Here is a 22,543-nt window from a genome sequence, read left to right as displayed (position 1 = left end):
CTCTCCAGCACACACCATGTATGAAATGATGATTTCTGTGATCTGAGTGCTGTTCTGCCTGCAGAAACCCACAACACAGCACTGGAACATGGACCAGGTGAGTGCCAAACTGCGTTCATGCCACCTCCTTGCTGGGGACATCCCTGGCAGCACTCGGTGACATGCAGCCCTGCAGCGTGGCGGAGGTGGGTGCCCAGCAGCTCCATGTGGCTTCATGTGACCCCCCGGGGTGTGCACAGATAAATGGGGCATTATTCACCATGCCAGGCCTGTGTCATGTGCTGTAACCAGACCAGGAGCAGCCTCCCCCAAGGCATTTAACAGGAGCATCCATCTCCAGCCCCCAGCTGGCTCCAGCCCTGTGCTCCAGGAGGGGGAAATCTGCCCCAGACACAAGTTCTATTTTATCTTTTTTTTTTTTTCTTTTTGCAGCTGCTGACATAATCTCCCACATTAGTTGGACTGGCCAGGGTGCTGCTCTGAGCAAACACAGCATCGGGACTGGCTGCACTTACTGGCTGCCCTCTGCAAACAACTCCGTGCCCAGAGCACTGCTGGCCAGCCCTGAGCACACCCCATCACTTGGTGGCCTGTGGCCGGCCAGCATGTGGCCACCTCCCTCTGCCACCCCACAGCAGGCTGCCCTGAGAGCCACACATGGTAGCAATCCTGAGAACAAGGACCCCAACAACTCTGCAAACGGGGAAACTGAGGCGGGGGGGTGCCGAGGTCGGAACACAGATAGGCTCCACTCAGTGTCATGCAGTGGTGGTGCTTTCCAGGATCAAACTCAGGTTGCATTGCAGGGCAGAGCAGGCTCTGTGCATGCCAGTGCAGGCTTGGCGGGGTGATGGCACGTGTTTGCAGCCTCGTGCAGGCAGTGTGATCAGCTGCAGCTCTGCAACACGCTTGGCTGATTCATATGACCTAGAAAACTCCAGCTGGCGCATGCAAGCCAGCATGCCCCTTTATTTTGTAATTAGTCTAAGGGGAAGGATTGAGCTGGTTATGTTCCCTTTGCATTATGCTGGCCATCAGAAACGCACACCTCCCTCATTCTGACTCTGCAGCTCCATTGGAACCTGATGTTCAGAGGAACCATAGTACAGCAGAGCTCTGCACATCCCTCCAGGACACGGATTGTGCTCGGGGTGTCCTCTCACCCAAAGGTCATGTTTGTAATTTGCATGCACTGATGAAATGGCTCTGTCCCACCAGACAGCAACACCCCACCGCGAGCAGTTCTGACTTGCTTACATCTCTGGTTGTTTGGAGTGGTTGGTGGAGGAATTTGGGCTCTCTCTTGAAAACAAACTCTATTTGTCTTGTAGAAAAAGGAGAGAAATGCCTGAGATCGACTAATTCTGAACAACTGAGCCCCTCTGCTTCTATTCAGGCTCTTTTCAGAGTGGGGAGATTTGGATCCAGGCCCGTCCTGCAGTCTATCCAACACATAAATGGGGGCTCCCAGGGGTGGTGATGCTGAACATGCAGAACCCCTAAACCACATCCCAGGCAGCAAACCTCTAAAGCACTGCACCTCCTGCCCAGACAGGTCCTCATTACAGGACTGAGTGCTGAGCAGGAGGAGCACAAAACCTTTGTGCTGAGAGAACTAAATTAAACCTTAAATTAAACCTTTTCTTACCGCTTCTGAACGTTTGTGGTTTGTTTTTTTCTTTAATTTTTTTAATTTTTTTTTTTTCTCTCGCTGCTCACACCTTTGCTTTGAACACTCGGGTCTGCCTCAGGAACTTTGTAAATCCCTTTTAACCCAGTTCTTCCAATGCAACTGCTGGGAACTGGAGCGGGAGGAGCAGATGTTGGAGAGCTCTGTTTGCTCCCTGGCAGCCGGTGAGCCCTGCTGGCTGTGAGCCCCCCCAGCCCTGCTGTCCGGAGCCAATCTGAGAAGAAAAGTCAGAATTCCGTTCCGTTTTGCATTTCTCCATTCTTCCCGACTTTTGTCTTTGAGCGGCAGAGCGACAAAAAGGAGTAAGAGCTCATCCAGGGCTGGGGAAGCTGTGCTTGGCCCCGCTGCCTGTTGGAGCTGGTTAATGTTTTTGCAGCGGGGCCGGAGGACGGCGGTGCGGAAGAGGAGGAGGAGGAGGAGAGCATCGGAGGAAGGCAGACGTCCCGCGGCCATCGCGAGTGTTGCTGGTGAGTGGATCCTGGATCTTCTGTGGGGATTCCCGGTGGGATTTCCCAGCTTTGCATGGTGGCAGTGAGTGGGGTCCCGTAGGGGAGAGAGCTCTGCAGCTGAACCCAACTGTGCTGCTCCACCGCAGCCTGCTGCAAACTGCTCCAAAGCTGTGTGTGCCCAAAGCACAAACGTCCCCAGTTTGTGGCATAGGGCTGGAGGGCTTCATCTGCCTCACCCCCCTAGCAGCCACTGCTCTGTTTTCTTTTGATAAGGAGCAAACCTTGTGCTTTTGTTGTGGCTCTTGAATGCATGGGAAAAAAAAGAAACACGCACACAGAAAAGGGGTGGTTTCTGCGGGCTGGCAGCGAGCCTAGGAGCCGCCTTGTGTATTTCCAGGCCCCTTTTGTAAGCTGGGCCCCTCTGAAGGGTGTTTGGAGACTGCTGTTTGGATATAGTTCCCTGGTGGATGGGGGTCTGAGCCCATGCTCCCCCCTATGGGAGCCCACTCGCTGCCACCATGCTGCTCTGGGTGCTGCTCAACCTATTGCTCAACATGCATGTGGTGTCACCAATACAACCACTGTCCCAGTAGCGACCAGCTGGCACCCCTGCTCACAATCTGGGATCTCTGCAGGTTGACATGTCCTACATGAGCTGTGCCCTGCGGGTGGCTGGCCCCCGTCGCCTGCCGGCCCCCTGGAGAAACCCCCGACCCTACAGCAGCACAACAGGACCCACGACCGAGAAGAGCGTTCCCTATCAGAAGACACTGAAAGAAGAAAGCAATGGGAGCACGGGGCCCAGCCAACCACCCCCAGCTTCAGCCGAGGTGGTGGTGGTCGGGGGGGGCAGCCTGGGCTGTCAGACCACTTATCACCTGGCCAAACTGGGCATCACCAATGTCGTCCTGCTGGAGAGGGACCGCCTGACAGCTGGCACCACTTGGCACACGGCTGGTGAGCTGCAGGGATGGGAGCCTGTTATTGCTGTTTGTGACCTCACGTTGCACCAGGGGAGGTTCAGGTTGGGTACTGGGGAGCATTTATTCTCCAAAAGAGCTGTGCTGAACTGTCACAGCTGCACGGAGAGTGCTGGAGTCACCATCCCTGGGGTCTTCCATAACCGTGGGGATGTGGCACTGAGGGACGTGTCAGTGGGTATGGTGGGATGGGCTTGGGGATCTGAGATGGCTTTTCCAACTGTAATGATTCCATGATTGCTATTATTAGTGTTATTGCTATTATTGTTAATAATATGCCAATTTTCTTTGGCAGGGAGGGGGGAAACTACAAGAGTTTAACTCAGCCATCATTTTTGGGTGTTGTGTCTTTCAGGGGTAGTTCTCCATAGAGCCCCAACCCCCCTTTTCCCATTCATTTAACACCCAATCAGCAAAAAATCCATGATCTGTAGCGCTCCTAAGCAGCCACGAGATGGAGCGAGAGCCCCAGCGGAGTGACACAGAACCACGAGTGGGACGGGGAGGGAACCACGAGGCAGCCGGAGCTCCCAGCTCGGTCCCACTCGGCTCCGTCCCACGCTGTCCTCCATAGGTTTGCTGTGGCAGCTCCGTCCCAGCGACGTGGAGGTGGAGCTGCTGGCGCACACGAGGGATGTGGTGAGCCGCGATCTGCCGGCCGAGACGGGGCTGCACACGGGCTGGGTGCAGAACGGGGGGCTCTTCATCGCCTCCAACAAGCAGCGCCTCGATGAGTACAAGCGGCTCATGTCGGTAGGATCAGCCCTCAGCATCCCTCTGGGACGTAGCGTTGGTCTGTTGGGGTTCGTTGGGTTGGCATCAGGCAAGATGAAGCCCAAAGATGATCCTTTTTGACCCTTTCAGATGTCGTTTTCCCAGTTTCAGTGCAGCTTGTGTGCAGCCTCATCCCCTATTCTCATGCAGATCATCACAGCCACCTCCAGATGGAGGGCTTGCCTTAGAGCAACGTCATCCCTGGGCCATGCGGGGGATTGGGGAGCAAAACGTGTCCTTGGATTTCCTCCAGCATGGGATGAGTTCACTCTCGTGGTTTTCTTGTCTGCTGGCAGCTGGGGAAGGTGTACGGCATAGAGTCACACGTGCTGACCCCAGCACAGACCAAGGAGCTGTACCCACTGATGAATGTGGACGACCTGTATGGCACTCTGTATGTCCCCAAGGATGGCACCATGGATCCTGCTGGCACCTGCTCCACCCTTGCCAGAGCAGCAACAGCCAGAGGTGCTACGGTAATGCTTAATTACTAATTAATGCCTGTTGGTCCTGGGAGGAATTACCGTCCTCCACCTTCCCCAACTCTGTCTCCACTGTTCAGATCTTTGCCCTGAAGGATGTTGTCCTACTGGGCTTTGGTGGCTCTTTGGGTCACGGTGATAAAGGAGGGAGGAACTGTGAGGCCCAGAGAAAATATAGGATGAAGAAAAGATCATTAGGAGGAAGATGAGAGCCCAAGGCAGGTTCCTTGGGTTTAGGGCACACTAACACAACCCACTCCTCAAGGCAGGAATTACCAGTGTATGGCTTAGCTCATGTGCAAGGCATGGACATAATGAATGTCCTCTGCAGCTGTAGGCACACAGAGGTGTGGTTTGAACCTGGAATTGAGAGGAGCGTTACTGTCAGCAGTAAGAAGAGTCACTATTCCAAAAGAAGGATGGCCAGAACCCTGCTGAGCTCCACCTTTCCCAGTTCCAGGGGTGATCCCAGCTCTGACTCTGCCTCTTTTTCTCCATTTTCAGATCATAGAGAACTGCCCCGTCACCGGCATCCAGGTCAGAACGGATGACTTTGGGGTGAAGAGGGTGCATGCAGTGGAGACAGCCCATGGGACCATCCAGACTCCCTGTGTAGTCAACTGCGCAGGTACAGATGGGACAGCTCTGCCTTGCACAGCATGTGCCAGGGATGCACCAAGTCCCCAGCTGATGTGCTCTGTGTCCCCACAGGGGTGTGGGCGCGTGCCCTGGGCCGGCTGGCAGGTGTGCACGTGCCACTGGTGGCAATGCATCACGCCTACGTGGTGACTGAACGCATTGAGGGTATCCAGGTGGGTCCTGCACCACTCCTCTGTGTGCTCCAGTGATGGTCAGAAACAGAACCCCCCTCTTGGCCACACAGGACCTCCAGGATCCCCTCCTGTGCTGCAGGACCAGGTTCTGCACTCACCCCCCTAGCTTCTGGTAGCACAGACAGCTGCCTGTCTTATTAGAGCCACATTTAGTATTTAATGATGTTACGACTAGCAGGATCATTTTTTATTATTTATTAATTTGTTCTCAGTGGAATTACTGTAGGGTCTCTGACGTGCTTGGTGTCTGAAAGCAGCGCTCATAAAGATGCCAAACACCTTCTGAACGAGCAGACCTGCTGTAGCTCTCCAGGCACTTCTGCACCATCCTGAGAAATCTGTTCTGCCTTCTGGCTATTGAGAACAGCTCAGGAGCTGAAGCAAACTTCATTCACTCAGGTGCCAGGGCTTGCAGAGTAACACTTTAATTAGTTTCCACCCCGCTGATACAATGTGAGTTGGAGCTTTCAGTCCTCCATGCCTCATATTCAGGAGTGCTGTTGTCTTTTCACCTTTCCATCCCAGTAACTCTGCTGGGCTGTGCAAACACAGCAAGGGAGAGGCTCAGAGCAGAAACAGCAGCTTGTGAGCCCCAGTGCATCCTGCTCCATCCACTTCATTTCATTTGTCAACATGAAATGCAAGAGGCCCTACAACAATACCTTGGCTCTGTCTAAATGTTCACCTATTCATCATTCACAGGAACAAATCCCTCGTTTGCTGCGTGCTGCTGTGCTTTTATTTTCTCCCATGTAGGTGGGTGGCAAAGCCAAGCTCAGAGCAGGATCTGGGGTCAGACCACAGCCATTGAGCCACTCGGAATCAAGCACCCAAATTTTGGGGCTCCCTGAGCTCCCTCTCCCCCATTAGGTTGGGAGTGCAGAGGGTGGTGCAGCCCAGCTGTGGTCCAGCTGCACGCTCAAACTGCTCCAATTTCTCTCTGGGGATGGGGTCATGGGCACGTGGGGCTGTTGGGGCTGCTGCAGCTCTCAGCCCCGGCTCACTCCTGCACCTCCCTTCCTGCAGAACATGCCGAATGTTCGGGATCACGATGCCTCGGTGTATCTCCGTCTCCAAGGTGATGCCCTTTCCGTGGGTGGCTATGAGTCAAACCCCATCTTCTGGGAGGAGGTGAGCGGTGCTGGGAGGCTCTCGAGGGAACGAGGCGGGTTTGCAGGGGACCCACATCAGTGGGGCAGGTGCAACAGTGAGCTCCTCGTGGCCCTGCACTGCCCAGCCTGAGGGTACCGACCATGGGCTGATTTTGGGAGCTCAGGAGAGCATTGCCCCCATTGGCTTGCAGGTGATGAGGAAACCAAGCAGGGCTCAGGGCTAACCCTGCTGTGCTGCTCGGTCCCTGTATCTTAATTCAGGCTCTGCTCCAGCCCTTATGTTGCATTTTTCAATGCCTCTGTCCCACGGAGGGCGGACTCCCCTCATCAGATGATGTCCATCCCCTGCCACATCCATAATGTACAACAGAACATGCAGGGGCTTTGGGTTTGGTGCTGATTTTGCATCTCTGTACTGAGCTGTTCATTAAAACCCAGAGACTGGGATCTGCAAAGGAACTCTGTTTTCTGTGGCCACAGAGGTTGGTAGGGCTGAGAAGCTGTTACCCATCAGCTGTGCTCTAATTCGTGTCCTGATTCCTATTTCCCACCTTCAGGTATCAGAGAAATTTGCCTTCAGCCTCTTTGACCTGGACTGGGATGTTTTTATGCAGCACATCCAGGGTGCCATCAACAGAGTGCCGGTGCTGGAAAGGACAGGCATCAAATCCACTGTCTGTGGGCCAGGTAATGCAGTGCCTGGGAGCACCAATCTGCTGCCTTCAGGCTGTGGGTCCCAGCAGAAAGGGTTGGGACCCGCAAAGAGAAGAGGGCAGTTTTGTGGGATGAGCTGGAAATGCAGGAGCTGACACAGCTCTGCAAATCCTTGCATGCTGTCACTGCACTATGCTCTTATTCCTGATCCAGCCCATGCACTTACATCCCATTTGTCCCTTGCTTGCACTATGCTGTGGGACATTGGGGTTTGTGGGAGCACTGATCAGAGCCTGTGCTGGTGGGTGTGCATTCTGCTGGGGACAAGAAGGGCTGCCACACCCTGGGAGACACAGAGAGGACCCATCCATGCTGGGGCTGCAGTGGTGTCACCTTCCTGGGGGTGGCATACCAGGCTGAGCCCTGCCTTCTTGTGGTGCAGAGCTCGGGGACAAACAAAGGTTCCCAGCTGGTGCTGGGGCTGCTGAGCTGGGAACGAAGGGATGCATTTTCTCAAGTAGCGACTGCTGTTTTCCTGAGATTTATATTGTTATTGTGACTGTGGGGTTTCAGGCATTAGGCCTGAAGACATTTGGTTTGCTTCCAGTGTCTTGCAGCCCACGCAGGTAGGGGCGATGGCACCATCGGGTTGAGCCATAAGCAGTTGGTTTGGCCTTGAAACCCTCCACATGCCAAAAAAAAAAATCCTTTTTGCTGAAGCACTTAAAGGGAAACCCTGGAGAGCCCTGGGAAGGAGCTGGGCTGTACACAAAGGGAAAGCAGGGCACATATCTGGCCCTGCAGCATGCATAATGCAGAGGCTGTGCCTTGGCTTTGATTGAATTGCGGTGTGAGCAGAGCTGGGGGCCTCCAGCAGACAGCTGACAGCTTATAGATAGATGTCAAGTGTTTGTAATGCAGTGGGGTAATTTGCAAAGGGTCAGCACTCCTTCTTTACTTGATTTAAAGGTGCTGCTGGTCTGCTTGCCACAGAGGAATCAGGCAGGGCTGGAGCAAATAGCAAACGCTTGTTCTTTCTGCTGTGCTGTAAATATTTCACCGCCAGAACAGAAAGCTGCCCCTCGGTGAGGGAGTTCCTGCAGTGATTATGGGACCAAAGTTTGGGTGCAGTGCAGACCCAGCTCATATTTTGCATAGTTGCACAAAGTGCCCTAATGCAGGGAGGATGGCACACCTCCAGCGGGGTGTTCTGCTCTGTCCTTCACGTGTGGGAGGTGCACCAGGGATGTGGCTGATGGTTGTGTTGGGAACAAGAGCCTTGGGTAGCAGCAGTGGCTTCACCGAGTAGCTTAAATTCATGGCACTTCTGAGCAGGAATCAATAGCAGTGAAAGAAAAGTAGGAAAAGGAATGAAGCCACCAATGGCAGGAGCAGGATGAGGTCAGAGCAGGTTCTCGACAGGACTGATCCTGGCATCTCTCTCTGTCCTTCAGAGTCGTTCACAGCTGACCACAAACCTCTCATGGGAGAGGCTCCAGAAGTCCGAGGTTTCTTCCTCGGCTGCGGCTTCAACAGCGCCGGTAAGAGAGAATAGGAAACCCCGCTGCATGCATCCCAGTGTGAGCATCGCACCCTGGCAGCGATGGCGCTTGTCCTCATTGGTGTCCTCACCTCTTCCCCAGGGATGATGCTGGGAGGAGGCTGCGGGAAGGAGCTGGCCCACTGGATCATCCACGGCCGGCCGGAGAAGGATATGTATGGCTATGACATCAGGCAAGGCTGTGCTGGCACCCAATGGGGAGCATGGGGATGGGTGTCAAAATCGGGTGTCTAGGCAGTGTCTTTGTCACAGCCCCTCTCCCCTGGGAAGCTGGAATCAATTAGACCCATGGCTTTAATGAATTTACACGTGGGATTTATCTCATTTGCCTCATTCTGCTTCTACGCAAACTGCTTCCATCAGACACGAGGAGATTGCAGTGTTGAGGAAGGACAGGGTAATTATGTTTGGGTTGTGTTGTTGTTCAATTAGTGTGTGCCTAATCTTCTAAGTTAATAATCGGGGGTGATGATTGCAACTGGAGAAAGATTAGTGTTCCCTCTCTGCAGCGCTGCATGGGCCGGGAGATTTGGGCTGTGCAGATGTTGGCTCTGTAATTGCTTTTGACTTGTTCAATCGTGTCTGATTGGGTTTGGGCTTTCTTGCAGGGCTGCTTGTGACAGCAACAAGCTTGTCAGGGATAGATCTGTGAAAATCACATTGCTTTGATGGGAACGGTGGTAAACAGACCATGGAGCCAGCATGGGAGCTGCTGCTAACACATAGAATCACAGAATGGTTTGAGTTGGAAGGGACCCTTGAAGGCCATCTGGTCCCACTCCCTGCAGTGATTAAGGACACCTAGAGCTCCACAGGGTGCTCAGAGCCCCTCCAGCCTGACCTTGGCTATCTGCAGGGACGGGGCATCCACTGCCTCTCCGGGCAACCCGTGCCAATGCCTCACCGCCCCTATTGTAAAACACTTTTTGCTCATATCCAACCTACACTGGTTTGCAAAGCAGGCAGCAACCCCATGGCCCCCATTGCCCCACCACAGCAATGGTGCTTTCATGGTGCTGCTGTGCCATTGGTGCATCGTTGCCATGCACAGCCTTGGCTCCTTGGGGTGCTCCATCCTTCTGGTGCTCTGCCTTTCCTGCACTTGTCAAGCTGATAGCAGTCCTGTTTTGTTGTTTATTTATTTTTTTATTATGATTACCGAGCTCCTCTTTAAATAACTCCCGTTCCCTCGCATTTAAATATTTATCCTCTCAAATCACTCGCTTGTAAATATTTCATCTGGCAGCTGTTGCTCCTCTCCCTGCTGTCAAAATGCAGTGTGGTGCTGGTGGCAGGGCTGGGGCCATCCCCTGCCATGTGTCCCCTGCCATGTGTCCTCACCATGTGTCCCCTGCCACCTGTCACATGTGGGCAGACTGGGGAAGAAAGCCAAAATACCATTCTGAAAGGTCCTATGTGTTACATTTTGCCTTGCCTTCTGCCTGCTGCTCTACAGAACTGGGGGCTCTGGGCAATGGGGATAAGAGAGATGCCACCAGCCTTGAGGTGACAGTCCAGGAATCACAGTGCTATGGCACAGGGTATGGCAACAACACCCCGAACCCGTGCTGAACTGGCACATTCCTTCAAGGAGATCTTTCTATTTGAAAGAGTAAAACATGTCAAACAAATTTAAAATGCTTTGGGTTTTATTTATATTTCAGTCTAGGGAGAATTGGATGAAAAATGCGAGGAATGTTTGTGGCTCTCTTCCTCTTCTTGCATTTCAGGCTGGGTTGTGCAAGAAGAGCTCTCTGAGGTTTGCCCAGTGCTGAATCAGGGCAGAATTAATCTCAATTTCTCTCGTTTCTTATTTTCCCCCAGCGGGGTTGTATCCTGCTTTGGTAAATCCGATGGGGCATAGGGATGGCAGAGACATGGGGACGAGCATTTTGATGGGCAAGAGACATGATTTGGGTTTCTCTGCTCTCCTCCCTACAAAAGGGAGTAGAAATCACAATTTTACACCACGGCAGCTGCCAGCACCTCTCATTGCGAGGCTGTGCCCGGGGGTCCTACAATCACCATCCCTTTCTCTGTCCTTCAGGAGGTTCCACCACTCCCTCACCGACAACAACTGCTGGATCCGGGAGCGGAGCCACGAGTCCTATGCCAAAAACTACTCGGTTGTCTTCCCCCACGATGAGCCGCTGGCAGGGCGCAACATGAGGAAGGACCCTCTGCACGAGGTGGGCACCCACGTGCATCCCTGCTCCCATCCATCAACGTGGCACTGCTCACCCCACTGCGCAACGCAGGGATGCTGGGGTGGGCTGACCCCAATGGAAGTTAGATGGTGGAGATGCCAAATATTCCCCTAAGACTCAACGTAGCACCGGTCTACAGGTGATGAAAAAGTTCAAAGCAGAGCTCAGAGTCCCCGAAAACACTCACAGAGCCCAGCAGGGAGCTGAGCCCTTTCCAATGACTGCAAATTCACACCGCAGCATCCCTCTTCCAACAGAGAGCAGTAAAGCAGACATTCCTCTCCACCGGCCCCCGATGTTTGGTTGACAGCTCCTTTGTTTTCTGTCACCGAGAATGCAATTTATTTTTTAATAGTGTGTCTAATAAGCAATGCCCATTTGACTGACAGCCTGGTATTTATCCATGCAGCTCCAGAACATGTGCTGTGTTTTATAAATAGGCACTGAATCACTGCTGAAATATTCTGCAAAATCTATTCTTTTCCGAAAGGAGGTACCCAACAAAAATATCTTAATGGATCCCTAATTAATTGCTCATGGAGAGATTTTCCTGAGAGCACAGAGCAGGAATGAGAAGGTTGCTGTGTGAATCTCTGATGTTACTGGTATAATTATGGAAATCGTTGGGAGGAATGGTGCTACCTGCATTCAGTGCAGTGCAGATTCAGTGCTGAAGCAGTGATCTGTGCAGTCAAGTTTTGGTGCAGGTTTTGGTGCTCATAGTGTTGTAGGGGGGGACACAAACATCAGCCAGTCCGTAGGGCAATGAGGAATTCTGCTGACTTAAAGGACAACCCCAGGAGCTGATTTTGGCTGCTGATAGCTGATGCCAAGGGGTTGCGAGTTGGGTTTTGAGCGTGCATTGCAGGTGGCTGGAGGAAGGCTCAGAGAAAAGCGCTGCTTCTAACCTTTTTTTCCCAATTTCTCTGGCTTTGTCTCAAGCAGGAGCTGCTCCAGCAGGGCTGCGTGTTCCAGGAGAGGCATGGTTGGGAGCGGCCAGGTTGGTTCAGCCCAGGAGGAGCAGCTCCGGTAAGCACAGTGCTGGGTGTATGGGGTGTGCTGCCCTGAAAGCAGTGCGTCTCCCCAGAGCAGGTCCATGAAAACATCTGTTAATTCACTCTAACAATAAGCAGAAGGAGTTCTATGTGTGTGTCTGCCTGTCCCTCTGCAACAGGCAGCCCTAACAGGGGGCACTGGTGTCCCTTCTGTACACTGGGGACTGTGGGAAGAGGCACCCAGATGAGGACCTACCAGTTCAGCCATGTCCCACATCGCTCTGCCTCTCCCTGCGTGGTGTGGAGCAGCCCTTTGGCTTCGGGGTTCTTCCTATTACCTCCCCCCATCCTCACGCTTCTCCCCAGGTTCTGGATTATGACTATTATGGTGCTTACAGCCGGGAGCGGCACAGGGAATACACCTACAACCAGCTGCTGGCAGATGAATACACCTTCGACTTTCCACCACATCACAACATTGTGAGTGAGGTGTGGGGGCACATCTGGAGCTGGAGGGGGTGGTGGAGGCCCCAGAGCCCCTCCAGCACTCTGCCTTTGGATAGAGCTGGGGAGGCTCAGGGGGATGGAAACTCAAAGCTGGGGGAAACGTTCCACGAAAATGAAGCGAAACGCATGGCTTGTGCTTGGAAAGCTCAGAAGAGGCCATGTGAGTTTTATTGCTGCTTTCCCAAAGGAAAGAGATGAAACCGTCCTGGGGAAGCTCCATCTGCAGAGCATTGGCTCCCCAGCCAGCTCAGTGTCCCCAAACTGCAGTGCAGAGCAAGGGACCTGATGGAAATGGGGGAAGGAATGCCGGGTTTGATCAGATGAACCATTATTATTGATAGCTCTCACTGTGTTACTGACATAAGGAATGAGACAGGGCATACACTGACTTGTCACACTTAACACTGACTTCTTATGTATATTTTGAAGCCCTACAGTGAACTTTTAAGTCACCAGGTGTGTATCCTGGTGGTGTTGCTCATTACGTAAATGGTTTCAGCAGTGTGTTTGCTTTAATTTTAGATCAAGAAGGAATGCCTGACATGCAGAAATGCCTTGGCTCTCTTCGACATGTCTTATTTTGGAAAGTTCTACCTGGTTGGCCCTGAAGCCACCAAAGCAGCCAACTGGCTGTTCAGTGCTGACGTGACCAAAGCTCCAGGTACTGCCAGCCCCTCTCACTGTGCGTGGGGCATCCTGAACCAGAGCACACAGTGGGGACCCAAACCAGCCTTTGTTCTGTGCATGATACAACCCTAAGGGGAAAAAGCCTTGCTCCCATCTCTGGATAGGGCACGGTGCACCCAGGTGCGATGGTAGTAATTGGTTTGTTTAAGAATTGGGATAAATGTTGATGCTCCCCATGCCGGGCAGGGCAGGTGGGCAGCGTGTCCCTCTCACAGGCAGCACCGTGTACACCTGCATGCTGAACAAGCGTGGAGGGGTGGAAAGCGACCTGACTGTCAGCAGGATCAGCCCCGGTGACCCCAGCTCCCCGCTGGCCCCCGCCTTCCAAGGTAAACCCTGGGCATGGGGCAATGGGGTTTGTGCCTCCAGCCTGAGCCAGGCATGCAGCTGCATCCTCAGGATGCTCCTGGCACTGCGGATGGGAAGCCACAGTGATGGGCTCAGCACAGGGCTCTCTGTCCTCGCTGTGCTCAGGACCATGTGTGGCCGCGGGCGCAGTGCTGATTGCATTTACCTAATGGCAGCCACCTGTTTTTTTCCACTTCCACCCCTCGCTGTCTATAACCCAATTATCCCCTTTGTGCCGGGGGCTTGTGCTGCTCATCGGTGTTATTGGGTTTCTTCGGGCCAGGATGGTGCTCTGACCTCTCCCAAAGCCCTTATCAGCTGCCATAAAGGCGAACTGAAAGGAAGCAGAGCAGCCAACCCTGGGGGCAGGAATGGCATTAGGGAGCAGCTGGGGAGGAGGGCACCAAATTGGGCTGCAGCCCCACTGGCAGCACTGTGCTGTGCTGTGGTGTGGCACTCTGGCATCCCAGACCCCTTTATCCCAGTGCTCAGGGGCAGTGTGGTGATGGGGAGTGGTTGGCAGAGCTGCAGGGTTTGACGGGTGATGGAGAAGCTGAATAGGAGTGAGTCTATTTTTCCAATTACAGTAGGTGGCTGCACTTATTATCATTATGACAGAATATCAGAGATAATTTTGTAGTGGCAGGAAAGGAAGAGGAAAGATCGATCGCACAATAATCAGCTCCTAAACCACATCCTTGGGAATTTTTCACCCCGGATTATCAACAAGATGAAATTCCTCCTCATACTCACACGCACAGCTCCTTGCCTACCCACCCTAACCCTGAGCCCCAGTCGAGTTACATTACAGAACTGCAGCGGGGTTGGATTCCCAGCACAAAGGAGGCTGTGGGCACACAGCTCCCACCTCCCACGTGCACAGGTTTAGCCCACTGCACCATTCCCTTCTTCCTCCACACCATGACATCGATTCTTTCTTAGACAAAACATTGAGATCTTTTGCTGGTGGCCCCAAGGACAGAGAGTTTTCTCTTTCCATGATGTTTTCTCCCAGGTATCTCCAGGGCTTGGGCAACTGGCACAAGCTCCATCAGCAGGGCTGGTGTGGGCAGTGTCTCTGAACTGCTCTGTGCTGGGGAAGCTGCATGCAAAGGAAAGCAAATGCAGTGAATTGTGAGGCTGCTGTGGCCCATTGGAGGCCAAGAGCACTTGCATTATGCTGCCTTTGACTTCAGCCCTTAGAACTCCTTGCATAAGAGAGGAGCAGCACCCAGCAAGGTTGCTCGAAGTGCTCTGTTTTTCATGGCCCAACATCCTGACTTACACTGAGCAGAGCATCACCCCCAGCCCAGTGCCATTGATCTTAAAGCACTGTTGGGGTTGGGGGATGTCATTTTCCAGGAGATGGTTACTACCTGGCCATCGGTGGGGCCGTGGCTCAGCACAACTGGTCACACATCACCACAGTGCTTCAGGACATGAAGCTGCAGTGCAAACTCATCGACTGCTCGGAGGAGCTGGGCATGATGAGCCTGCAGGGTCCACTGAGGTGAGTGGGCTGTGGCCTCTTTCCCTGAGCCCCATTTGTGGGATAAGATCCCCAACCCATCCCACCGTGCCCACTGACCATGTCCCCAAGTGCCACATTTCCACAGTTCTTGAACACCTCTAGGGACGATGAATTCACCACTCCCTGGGCAACCCATGCCAACACCTCACTGCTCTTTTGGAGAAGAAATCTTTGCTATATATCCAACCTGATGAGAAAGCAGCTGTTGGTGATGCCCACCAGGAGGAGAGCAGTGAGCTCTTTGCTTTGCTGTTCCCCCACAGCCGCACTGTGCTGCAAGAGCTGCTGGACATCGACCTCAGCAATGAGGCCTTCCCCTTCTCCACTCATAGGCTCGTGAAAGCTGCAGGATGCACGGTAGGACAGCATTTGGGGTCCCAAGGGATGTCTTCTACTGCCTATGGCTTTGTTGAGTGTCTTCACTGGGAAATGGTTTCCTCTGCAATGAGCAGCCAGGTTTTGGTTGTTTTCTTTTTGTTGTTGTTGGAAAAAGCCAAAAACCATGATGGGAATTGGGCATAGTGGCTTGTGCATGGTGATGCTGGAGGGAGCTGAGGGCTCTCAGGCAGATGAGGGTGAGCACTGGTGATAGATTTATTTGACATTCCAGATCCCTTCCTTTAGCCTTAAAAAAAAAAAAAAAAAAAAAAAAAAAGAGGTAGGGACAATTTAATATGAAATGTGTCACATCCTCCCTGTAAGGGCTGAGGAGCCTGAGGACGCAGTGCATTTGATCACAGAAGAAGCCTGACAACCTTAAGCTTTCTGTTTAAGCACGGATCATTTTGCATTTGCTGAGAGTTCAGTGCTCGTGTCTGCGGTTATGCAATGGGACATGGGGATGGCCGCGTGCCAGGGGCTGAGCCTTGGGGGCGATGAGGGGAATCCGGCCCCGCTGCCCACCCAGAGGGAGCCGATGTGTTTTCAGATACTGTTTTTTCCCAAGACTGTCATTCAGCAAGAAAACAGCACGGCTGGGAAACAGAATCTCATTTTCTTGCTTACTTGCTTGATGACATACTCAGTCAATTCCAGCTAAGCCCTTGTAACTGGAAATGGTGGTTCAGAATACACTTTGAGTTCTAGGCAGAAATCAGCTCAAGTAGGGCAGTGATATCGGTTACGTGAACAGGAGAGTTTGTGGCCACAAAGTGTCAAAACATTGTTGGTATCAGGGAAAACCCTTCTGTGGGCTTACCTTGGTTTCCCATTGACAATTATCCCATACAAAATATTTCCATGCTCTGCTATGAGAATGCCCCACTGGGGTTGGGTGTTGGTGGCACTGGTGGGATGGGGCTTGATGCCACCCCAGGGATGTGTATGGGGACAGTGACACTGTGGTCCTGGGGACTGGGTGTGCAGCCATAAACTTTGTGCCAGCTGCCATTGGAGCAGGGAATGGGACAGGAGTAAAACTGGGTTAAACCACACACGTGGACACTTTTCATTGGGAATTAAAGTGGCTTTAATTCGAATGCAGTCAGCTGCTGATGGCTATTTGGATGGTGAGGAAGAGCCTCGTCAGGGCTCAGAGCACTTTAAATAAGGCTCAGATTTGCCTAACGCAGATGGATCCTCCAAACTGTCACTGTGCAGGTGCCAAAATCCACTGCGCTTCCCAAAGAGGGGATGGTGGCATGGGGAACCCTAAGGCCAGCCCTGGTTGCAGATCACCACATATCACTGTCAGTACTGACAGGCTACAATCCTCCCTTGTAAGAGATGTGACAGCCTTGCAGCATCTTCTAATAATCCACTTATCCCTGTGAAAGGTGTAGCAATGTTCTCATCTGCTGGAGTGTCATTGGTTTATTTGCATTTTGCTTCAAGTTTGAAAAAAAAAAAAAAATTATAACAATAATAATAATCCTGTCCTACAAGGGAGAAACTGCTCACAGAAATGTTTTGGTGTCTTTTAAGTGCAAATGCCCTGATTTAAAGGAAGAACAGCTTTCCTGCCGTCTCAGGGTGGGTTCAGAGGGGCTGAACGCAGCCCAGCAGCTCTAAGTGGGAGCTCTGAGGTTTTTGTGCATTAACACAGAGGTTGAACAGAATCAGTTGGGGAGAGAGGAGAGTTCCTGCAGAGGTAATGACTCTGGAAATTACTGATTGGTTTGTGAATGTATATATATAGTGTCTCTCATTGTATCAAACAGCAGCAAAAGGGCCCTGTTTGAATTTCACTGCTGGGTGTGGGGTAACGTTCAGGTTTGAGCTTTCTAGAATAATCAAAATGCTTTTGAACTGTTGCTCAAAGACTCAGGAATTGATGCTATTTCATAGCTCTGTTTGAAGTTGAACAGAAACCTCGGCTCCCTCTGGGCCTGCTCTGTGTGTTACACACCTGTATGCAGCCCCTATTCCTCTCCATGCAAACCTAACTCCCAGTGCCCCAAATTTTCCAACCATACAGGTTTCCTACAACAGATGACTCGGCCTTATTGTCAGGATGCCTGGTTTCCTGCAGCAGCAGCCTCGTTGGGGCTCGGTGCATTCAGTGTTGGGTTAATTACACTGCTGGGAGCGATGCTACAGAGCACTGCCTCTGCTGCGGGATCCTGAGCATCCTCGTGGGGTGGGCAGGGTGTGGGTGGGGATGCTGAGCTCAGCCCTGGGTGCCAGCAGGAGGCTGCTGGGGGTGGGATGCATCCCCAAAGTGCCACATAGAGAACTCACAGCAGGACGGTCCCACTGGGGTCTGGCTTCTCTACCCCACCAGCAATACAGCAGGTTTCAGGGACACGGGATGCAGTGCCCATAGGCTTTCCCAGGGTGTACTGGATCAGCAGAGGGAGACAAAGGCCCGCCTGGTGTGGGAGCATTGCTGCTGACCGACGGTCGCTGCCACACTGCACAGCCCTGCTCTGTCCTCAGGGATCTGGGGCTTTTGTACTCTGCAGGTGCGTGCCATGAGGCTGTCCTTTGTCGGTGAGCTGGGCTGGGAGCTGCACGTGCCCCGGGAGAACTGTGTCAGGGTGTACCAGGCAGTGATGGAGGTGGGCGCCCGGCATGGCATCACCAACGCTGGCTACAGAGCCATCGACAGCCTCAGCATCGAGAAAGGTTTGAGCCTCTCCTTACAGCAGCACTTGTTGCTTTGCTTCTGACCTAATGTGCAAATGTGTTTTTCCCAGCATGGGGGTGGGTTAATGAGGATAGAGGGCACCAGAGCAACTTTCCCATCTGTGGACTCCTCTTGAGGGTATTTTGTCCAAGGCCAGGTGAAGCAAGGGATGCCCAACAGGCTGCTCTCCCAGTCTCCAGCTTTTGCTCACTAAGGCAGGGAGACCCCTGTTTGTTCTCTGCAGGGTACAGACATTGGCACGCAGACCTCCGCCCTGATGACACACCACTGGAAGCAGGCTTGGCATTCACCTGCAAGCTCAAGTCCAGCATTCCCTTCCTGGGACGGGAGGCTGTGGAAGCCCAAAAAGCTGCAGGCATCTTCCGCCGCCTCGTCTGCTTCACCACGGATGAGTGAGTGCAGAGCCCTGGGGCACTTCCATGCTCCTCAGCACCCAATGCCAGTGTGATGAGACTCACAGTGCTCCCACCCAGCCACATGCATGCACATGGGGCTCAGCTCCCACCTGCTCAGCTGCTTTCTGTGCTCTAATTCAGGCTCTAATTTAAGTCCAACCACACATTCCCTGCTAGATACTTAATGGGAGCTGGAAACAGTATGACAGGGAGTGGGTTGATCGTGTTGCACCCAGAGCAGCAGGAGGGCTTGTGAATCAAGCTGGAGAGGATTTGACTGCAAAACAGAGGGGGCTGTGGGGCTGCAGCCCCCATGCCAGGGGGAGCCCCAGCATATGGGGCTGCTGCCTCCGAACCCTTCCTCTGCTTTGTGCCATTCCAACCTGGGTCTTTCCTGCCTTTACCCTACAGGAAGGTGCCAATGTTCGGCCTCGAGGCCATCTGGAGGGATGGCGAGGTGGTGGGCCACATCCGCCGGGCAGATTTTGGCTTTGCCATTGACAAAACCATCGCCTACGGTTACATCCGCGATCCTGCAGGAGGACCTGTGAGTATGGCACTGCCACGTCTCTCCCTGTGCCCAAGGGCTGGCAGGGATGCACAGCACCCGTGTTGGAAGCCATATGCACAAATGTGTTGCTGGCAGCTGGGGTGCGAGACATTGCACCCTCGTATCCCTCCCCCGTGCGCAGTGGTGGTGGCACAGGATGCGATGGGGAGCGATGCTGCAGCTCAGCTGCTGCACTGTCCTCACTGGTGACATCCAGACTGCCACACAGCATGGCCCTGCCACTGCTATCCACCCCCAGCACTTTCTCTGATGTTAATTGCAAGCAAGTATTTAATTGTGGTGGTAAATTAACTGACATTATGGGAGCGACTAGCCAATAGGAGCACGGCAGGTTCCTAATTAACCCTGGGAGACTCCTGGCTGGTAAATCAGGTGCCCTCGTTAAGCAGTGTGTTATAGACAGAGAGCTGTGGGCCTGTGTGGGGGTGGAGGGCTCTGGGTGATGTCCCTTGGGACTGGCTCTCTTGCAGCACATATGCTTGTGCTTTAATCCTCTGGCTTGCCTTAACGTTTAATCCTGTGTTAGTGCAATGCTCCTGAGTCAGGCAGTTCAGGGTTTGAGCTATCTCTGCAGCCCTCTGGGGCATCTTCTCTCTATTTTGGGGCGTGGAGTAGGCTTCTCCCCAGGGCAGCTTTGTACCATTTGGCACAGGGAGAGGGATGGGGATGTGCGCTGATCAGCGGGATGCAGGGCTCAGGACTGCTCATTTCCTTTGGGGAGCTGTGCAGGAGTATTTCAATGAGCATTTAAGGGATGTCAGACTGTCCCTATCTCAAAGCCAGGAGGTGGCTGCAGGCTCTGGGATGCTGCAATGGAGTCTCCAATAGGTGACCCCATTCTGGGACCCCTATTAAGACTATTTCCCCCTATATTTGGGTTTCTCCCTTCCCTCCCATCTCTCTCCCGGCCATCCCTGCCTGCCCCAGGCAGTGTGATGGAGGTGATGGGATGGGGGTGGCTCGGGGACAGCCTGCTCCTGCCTGCAGCGAGGCACCAATGTGGCACAGCAGCACTGAGTGCACCCCTCCAGGCACATCGATCACAACTTTCCCCTCTCTTCCCTTGCTGCAGGGAATTCTCTGTGCCTATAAGGCCAACAACAGGGCCACCAATGGGGCTGACAGCTGCAGACGCTGCAGGGAGCAGTTGTGCATGCAGGGGCTGTTTGCAGGGCCCCAGCCCTGCCAGCTCATTGTGCAGCTGCCTGCAGAACGCAGCGCTCATTAAGCAGATGTTAATGCACAGCCTTAATCTCTCTGCTCCCTGTGCCTAACTCCTGCTTGATTTACGCCGTGACGGGGGGTTGCTGTGTGGGCAGAGACCTTTCCCTGCATTAAGGCATCTTGGGTGCTGGTACTGGTGAAGGGGACATCTCCTGCAGGGACAGCCTACTGCTAGCGTGGTCCTCTCCTGCAGTGCTTGGCTGGGGATTAGTGGGGACTGAACCCTATTGGGTCTGCATCCCCCTGCTGCCCACCTGACTTGGATGCTGTTGAAAAAAAAAATCCCCCACAAAAGAAATACTGGTTTCTTTAGCTCCATGCTTTTAAAAATCTACTTTCCTCCTCTCTCTGCATCCTCCTGGGATGGCAGAGCTGGGTTTTCTGCAGAAATCACGGCTGTAGGGTTGCATGGGAGAGGCCCCTGAGCGTGGGGAGGGTGCAGAGATGGGGCTAGCGGGTGGGGGGGGTTCTACCTCCTGGTGCCTGGCTGTGCCTAACAGGGGGCTCTCTGCCTTGCAGGTCTCACTGGATTTTGTGAGGAGTGGCAGTTATGAGCTGGAGAGGATGGGAGTGCGCTACCCTGCCCAGGCACACACCAAGTCCCCGTTTGACCCGGACAACAAGCGAGTGAAGGGCATCTATTGAGAGCCTGCAATGGGGAAAGGGGAATGCTGCTGGTCCCATTCCCTGCCTGGCAGTCTGACGTGAACTCACTGAATAAATTTGGGTCAGATTAGAAGGGAAGAAGAGGAAATAATTCCAAAAAGTCCAAGAATTTTGTTCCTGGGTTTTCTAAATGAAGCAATACCACTACAGCAATAATTCTTTCCCATGGGTTAATCGACCTGAAAACAGTGTTTTGCTTGACTGCAAATGAAATGGTTTCAATTTTTGACTTTGCTGGAAACCCTTTTCCGCCTAAATGTAGTTTCACGCCGCTTGGAAATGAATTTTTTAAACTAAATGTCTGTCATTAATACAGCCATCACCTCCAAACCTGCCATCCCAGCGGGCTCTGTCCCCACTCTGATGGGTGTCACTGGGTTGGGGCTGTGCCCTGGGAGTCTGGTGGGTGGGGGGAGATGGGTAAATAGGTTGCCCCTCAATAGTTACAGCCCTGCATATCCCTTGGGAAGGAGCAGGGGCAGGGGATGCTCTCCCTGCTGCAAGATTCTTCTGATCCGTGATGTAATTGGTTTTATCCAAAAGGGTTTTAAGCATGAGCTTCTATTGGCTTCATTGCTAGCTGTCACCTAAATCCCTTTAAAAATGGAGCCCAGGGTGCCCAACCATTCCGTGCTCACTTCAGTTTTGTTTGCTTTGCTGAAGGGCTGTCTCTGTGCAGGAGATGGGGAGGGCTGATCTTCCTCAGTCCCAGTCACTGACCTTTTCCATTTCCAGCAGCACAAGAGCAAAGGCAAGTTTTGAGCTGTGCATCCAGAGAGCAATTGGTGCCCCAGGGAGTGCTGCTGGCTTGCACTCTGCTTTTGAAATGAGGAAAACATGACGGTGCCACACAGCACCTTAATACTGAGCTGGGGGAAAGATTTCCATCTTCTGTCCCTGGAGAAGAATGGAAAATCCCAAAGGCGACTGCAGCTTGGATCTGGCTCACTCTCATACATACTGCATGTATGTGTGGGTCTATGTGTACATCCTCTGAATCTGGAGGAGCTTGACATGTGTTGGCCCACACAGAGTGTATCCACTGGGCACTGTGTGCTCAGCTCACTGTTCAGGGTTGCTGGCAGCAGGGCTGCCCTGTGGTCCCTATGCAGTGCTGGCAGCGTCCCAAAGGTCACCACGGAGGGGGGGATCCACACAGGTGCTGAGCTGCCAGCCCCAGCTCCCAGCCCTTTCCTGGTAGCCACCAGCACCTCTGCCCCTTACAGGGAACCTATGGAAATCACCCTCCTCTTCCCCAAAATCAGAAGGAGCAAAAGGACAGGTCCGTGGTCCCTTTGCTCACCCCATCACCAAGCAGTTTTAATTACAAATGAGCACAGGAGGCAAGAGACTCTGCTCCATCCTTCACAGCACAGCAAGGGTCTGATCTCTGCTAAAGCTTTCACCTGCCTGAAGAAATAATCACACTCCTTGCTTTTCATTTTGTTCCCTCTGACTAGCTCTGCTTGCTTTGTATTCTCTTTGGAGCCAGTTCCAATCCCTTCGCCTCATGCAACAAGCGCCATGGGCAAGGGTTTGAGCTCCAGAATGCTTTGGTTTTGCTGCAAACATTAACAAACGAAATCCAGGTGGATTTGTCTGTGAATAGGATGTGATAGCAGTCCCTGAGGGGCCACACTCCTGTCCATTTGTCCTAATAAATGTGTGTTCACGTTGGCTACTCGGGGATGCCAGAATTAGCCGTGTGTCTGCTGAAATAATGCAGCACTGTCTTCCCTACCAAAGCTCAGTTTTCATCCTGAAAGGATGTGTAGGGGTTGTGTGTAGG

At 52.9% G+C, this 22,543-nt stretch overlaps 1 protein-coding gene across 1 annotated transcript; it reads left to right on the top strand.

Annotated features, from left to right (window-relative positions):
* Positions 1 to 1,741: 1,741 nt before the first annotated feature.
* Positions 1,742 to 21,052, top strand: SARDH (sarcosine dehydrogenase). Its single transcript, XM_010720979.4, has 22 exons — positions 1,742 to 1,992; positions 2,067 to 2,157; positions 2,775 to 3,096; positions 3,694 to 3,872; positions 4,190 to 4,369; positions 4,880 to 5,003; positions 5,087 to 5,187; positions 6,235 to 6,339; positions 6,878 to 7,007; positions 8,429 to 8,515; positions 8,618 to 8,708; positions 10,583 to 10,724; positions 11,688 to 11,771; positions 12,104 to 12,217; positions 12,767 to 12,905; positions 13,147 to 13,260; positions 14,642 to 14,789; positions 15,074 to 15,167; positions 17,714 to 17,876; positions 18,122 to 18,290; positions 18,705 to 18,840; positions 20,608 to 21,052. Exons 3-22 carry the CDS (start codon positions 2,781 to 2,783, stop codon positions 20,731 to 20,733), a joined length of 2,742 nt encoding a protein of 913 aa, XP_010719281.1. The 5' UTR covers positions 1,742 to 1,992; positions 2,067 to 2,157; positions 2,775 to 2,780; the 3' UTR covers positions 20,734 to 21,052.
* Positions 21,053 to 22,543: the final 1,491 nt, after the last annotated feature.

The sequence above is a fragment of the Meleagris gallopavo genome, chromosome 19 (assembly GCF_905368555.1).
Source record: "Meleagris gallopavo chromosome 19, MGAL_WU_HG_1.1, whole genome shotgun sequence".
NCBI classification, from domain to species: Eukaryota; Metazoa; Chordata; class Aves; order Galliformes; family Phasianidae; genus Meleagris; species Meleagris gallopavo.
The sequence above is the reverse complement of the archived record's forward strand: the minus strand, read 5'-3'. Positions and strand labels throughout refer to the sequence as shown.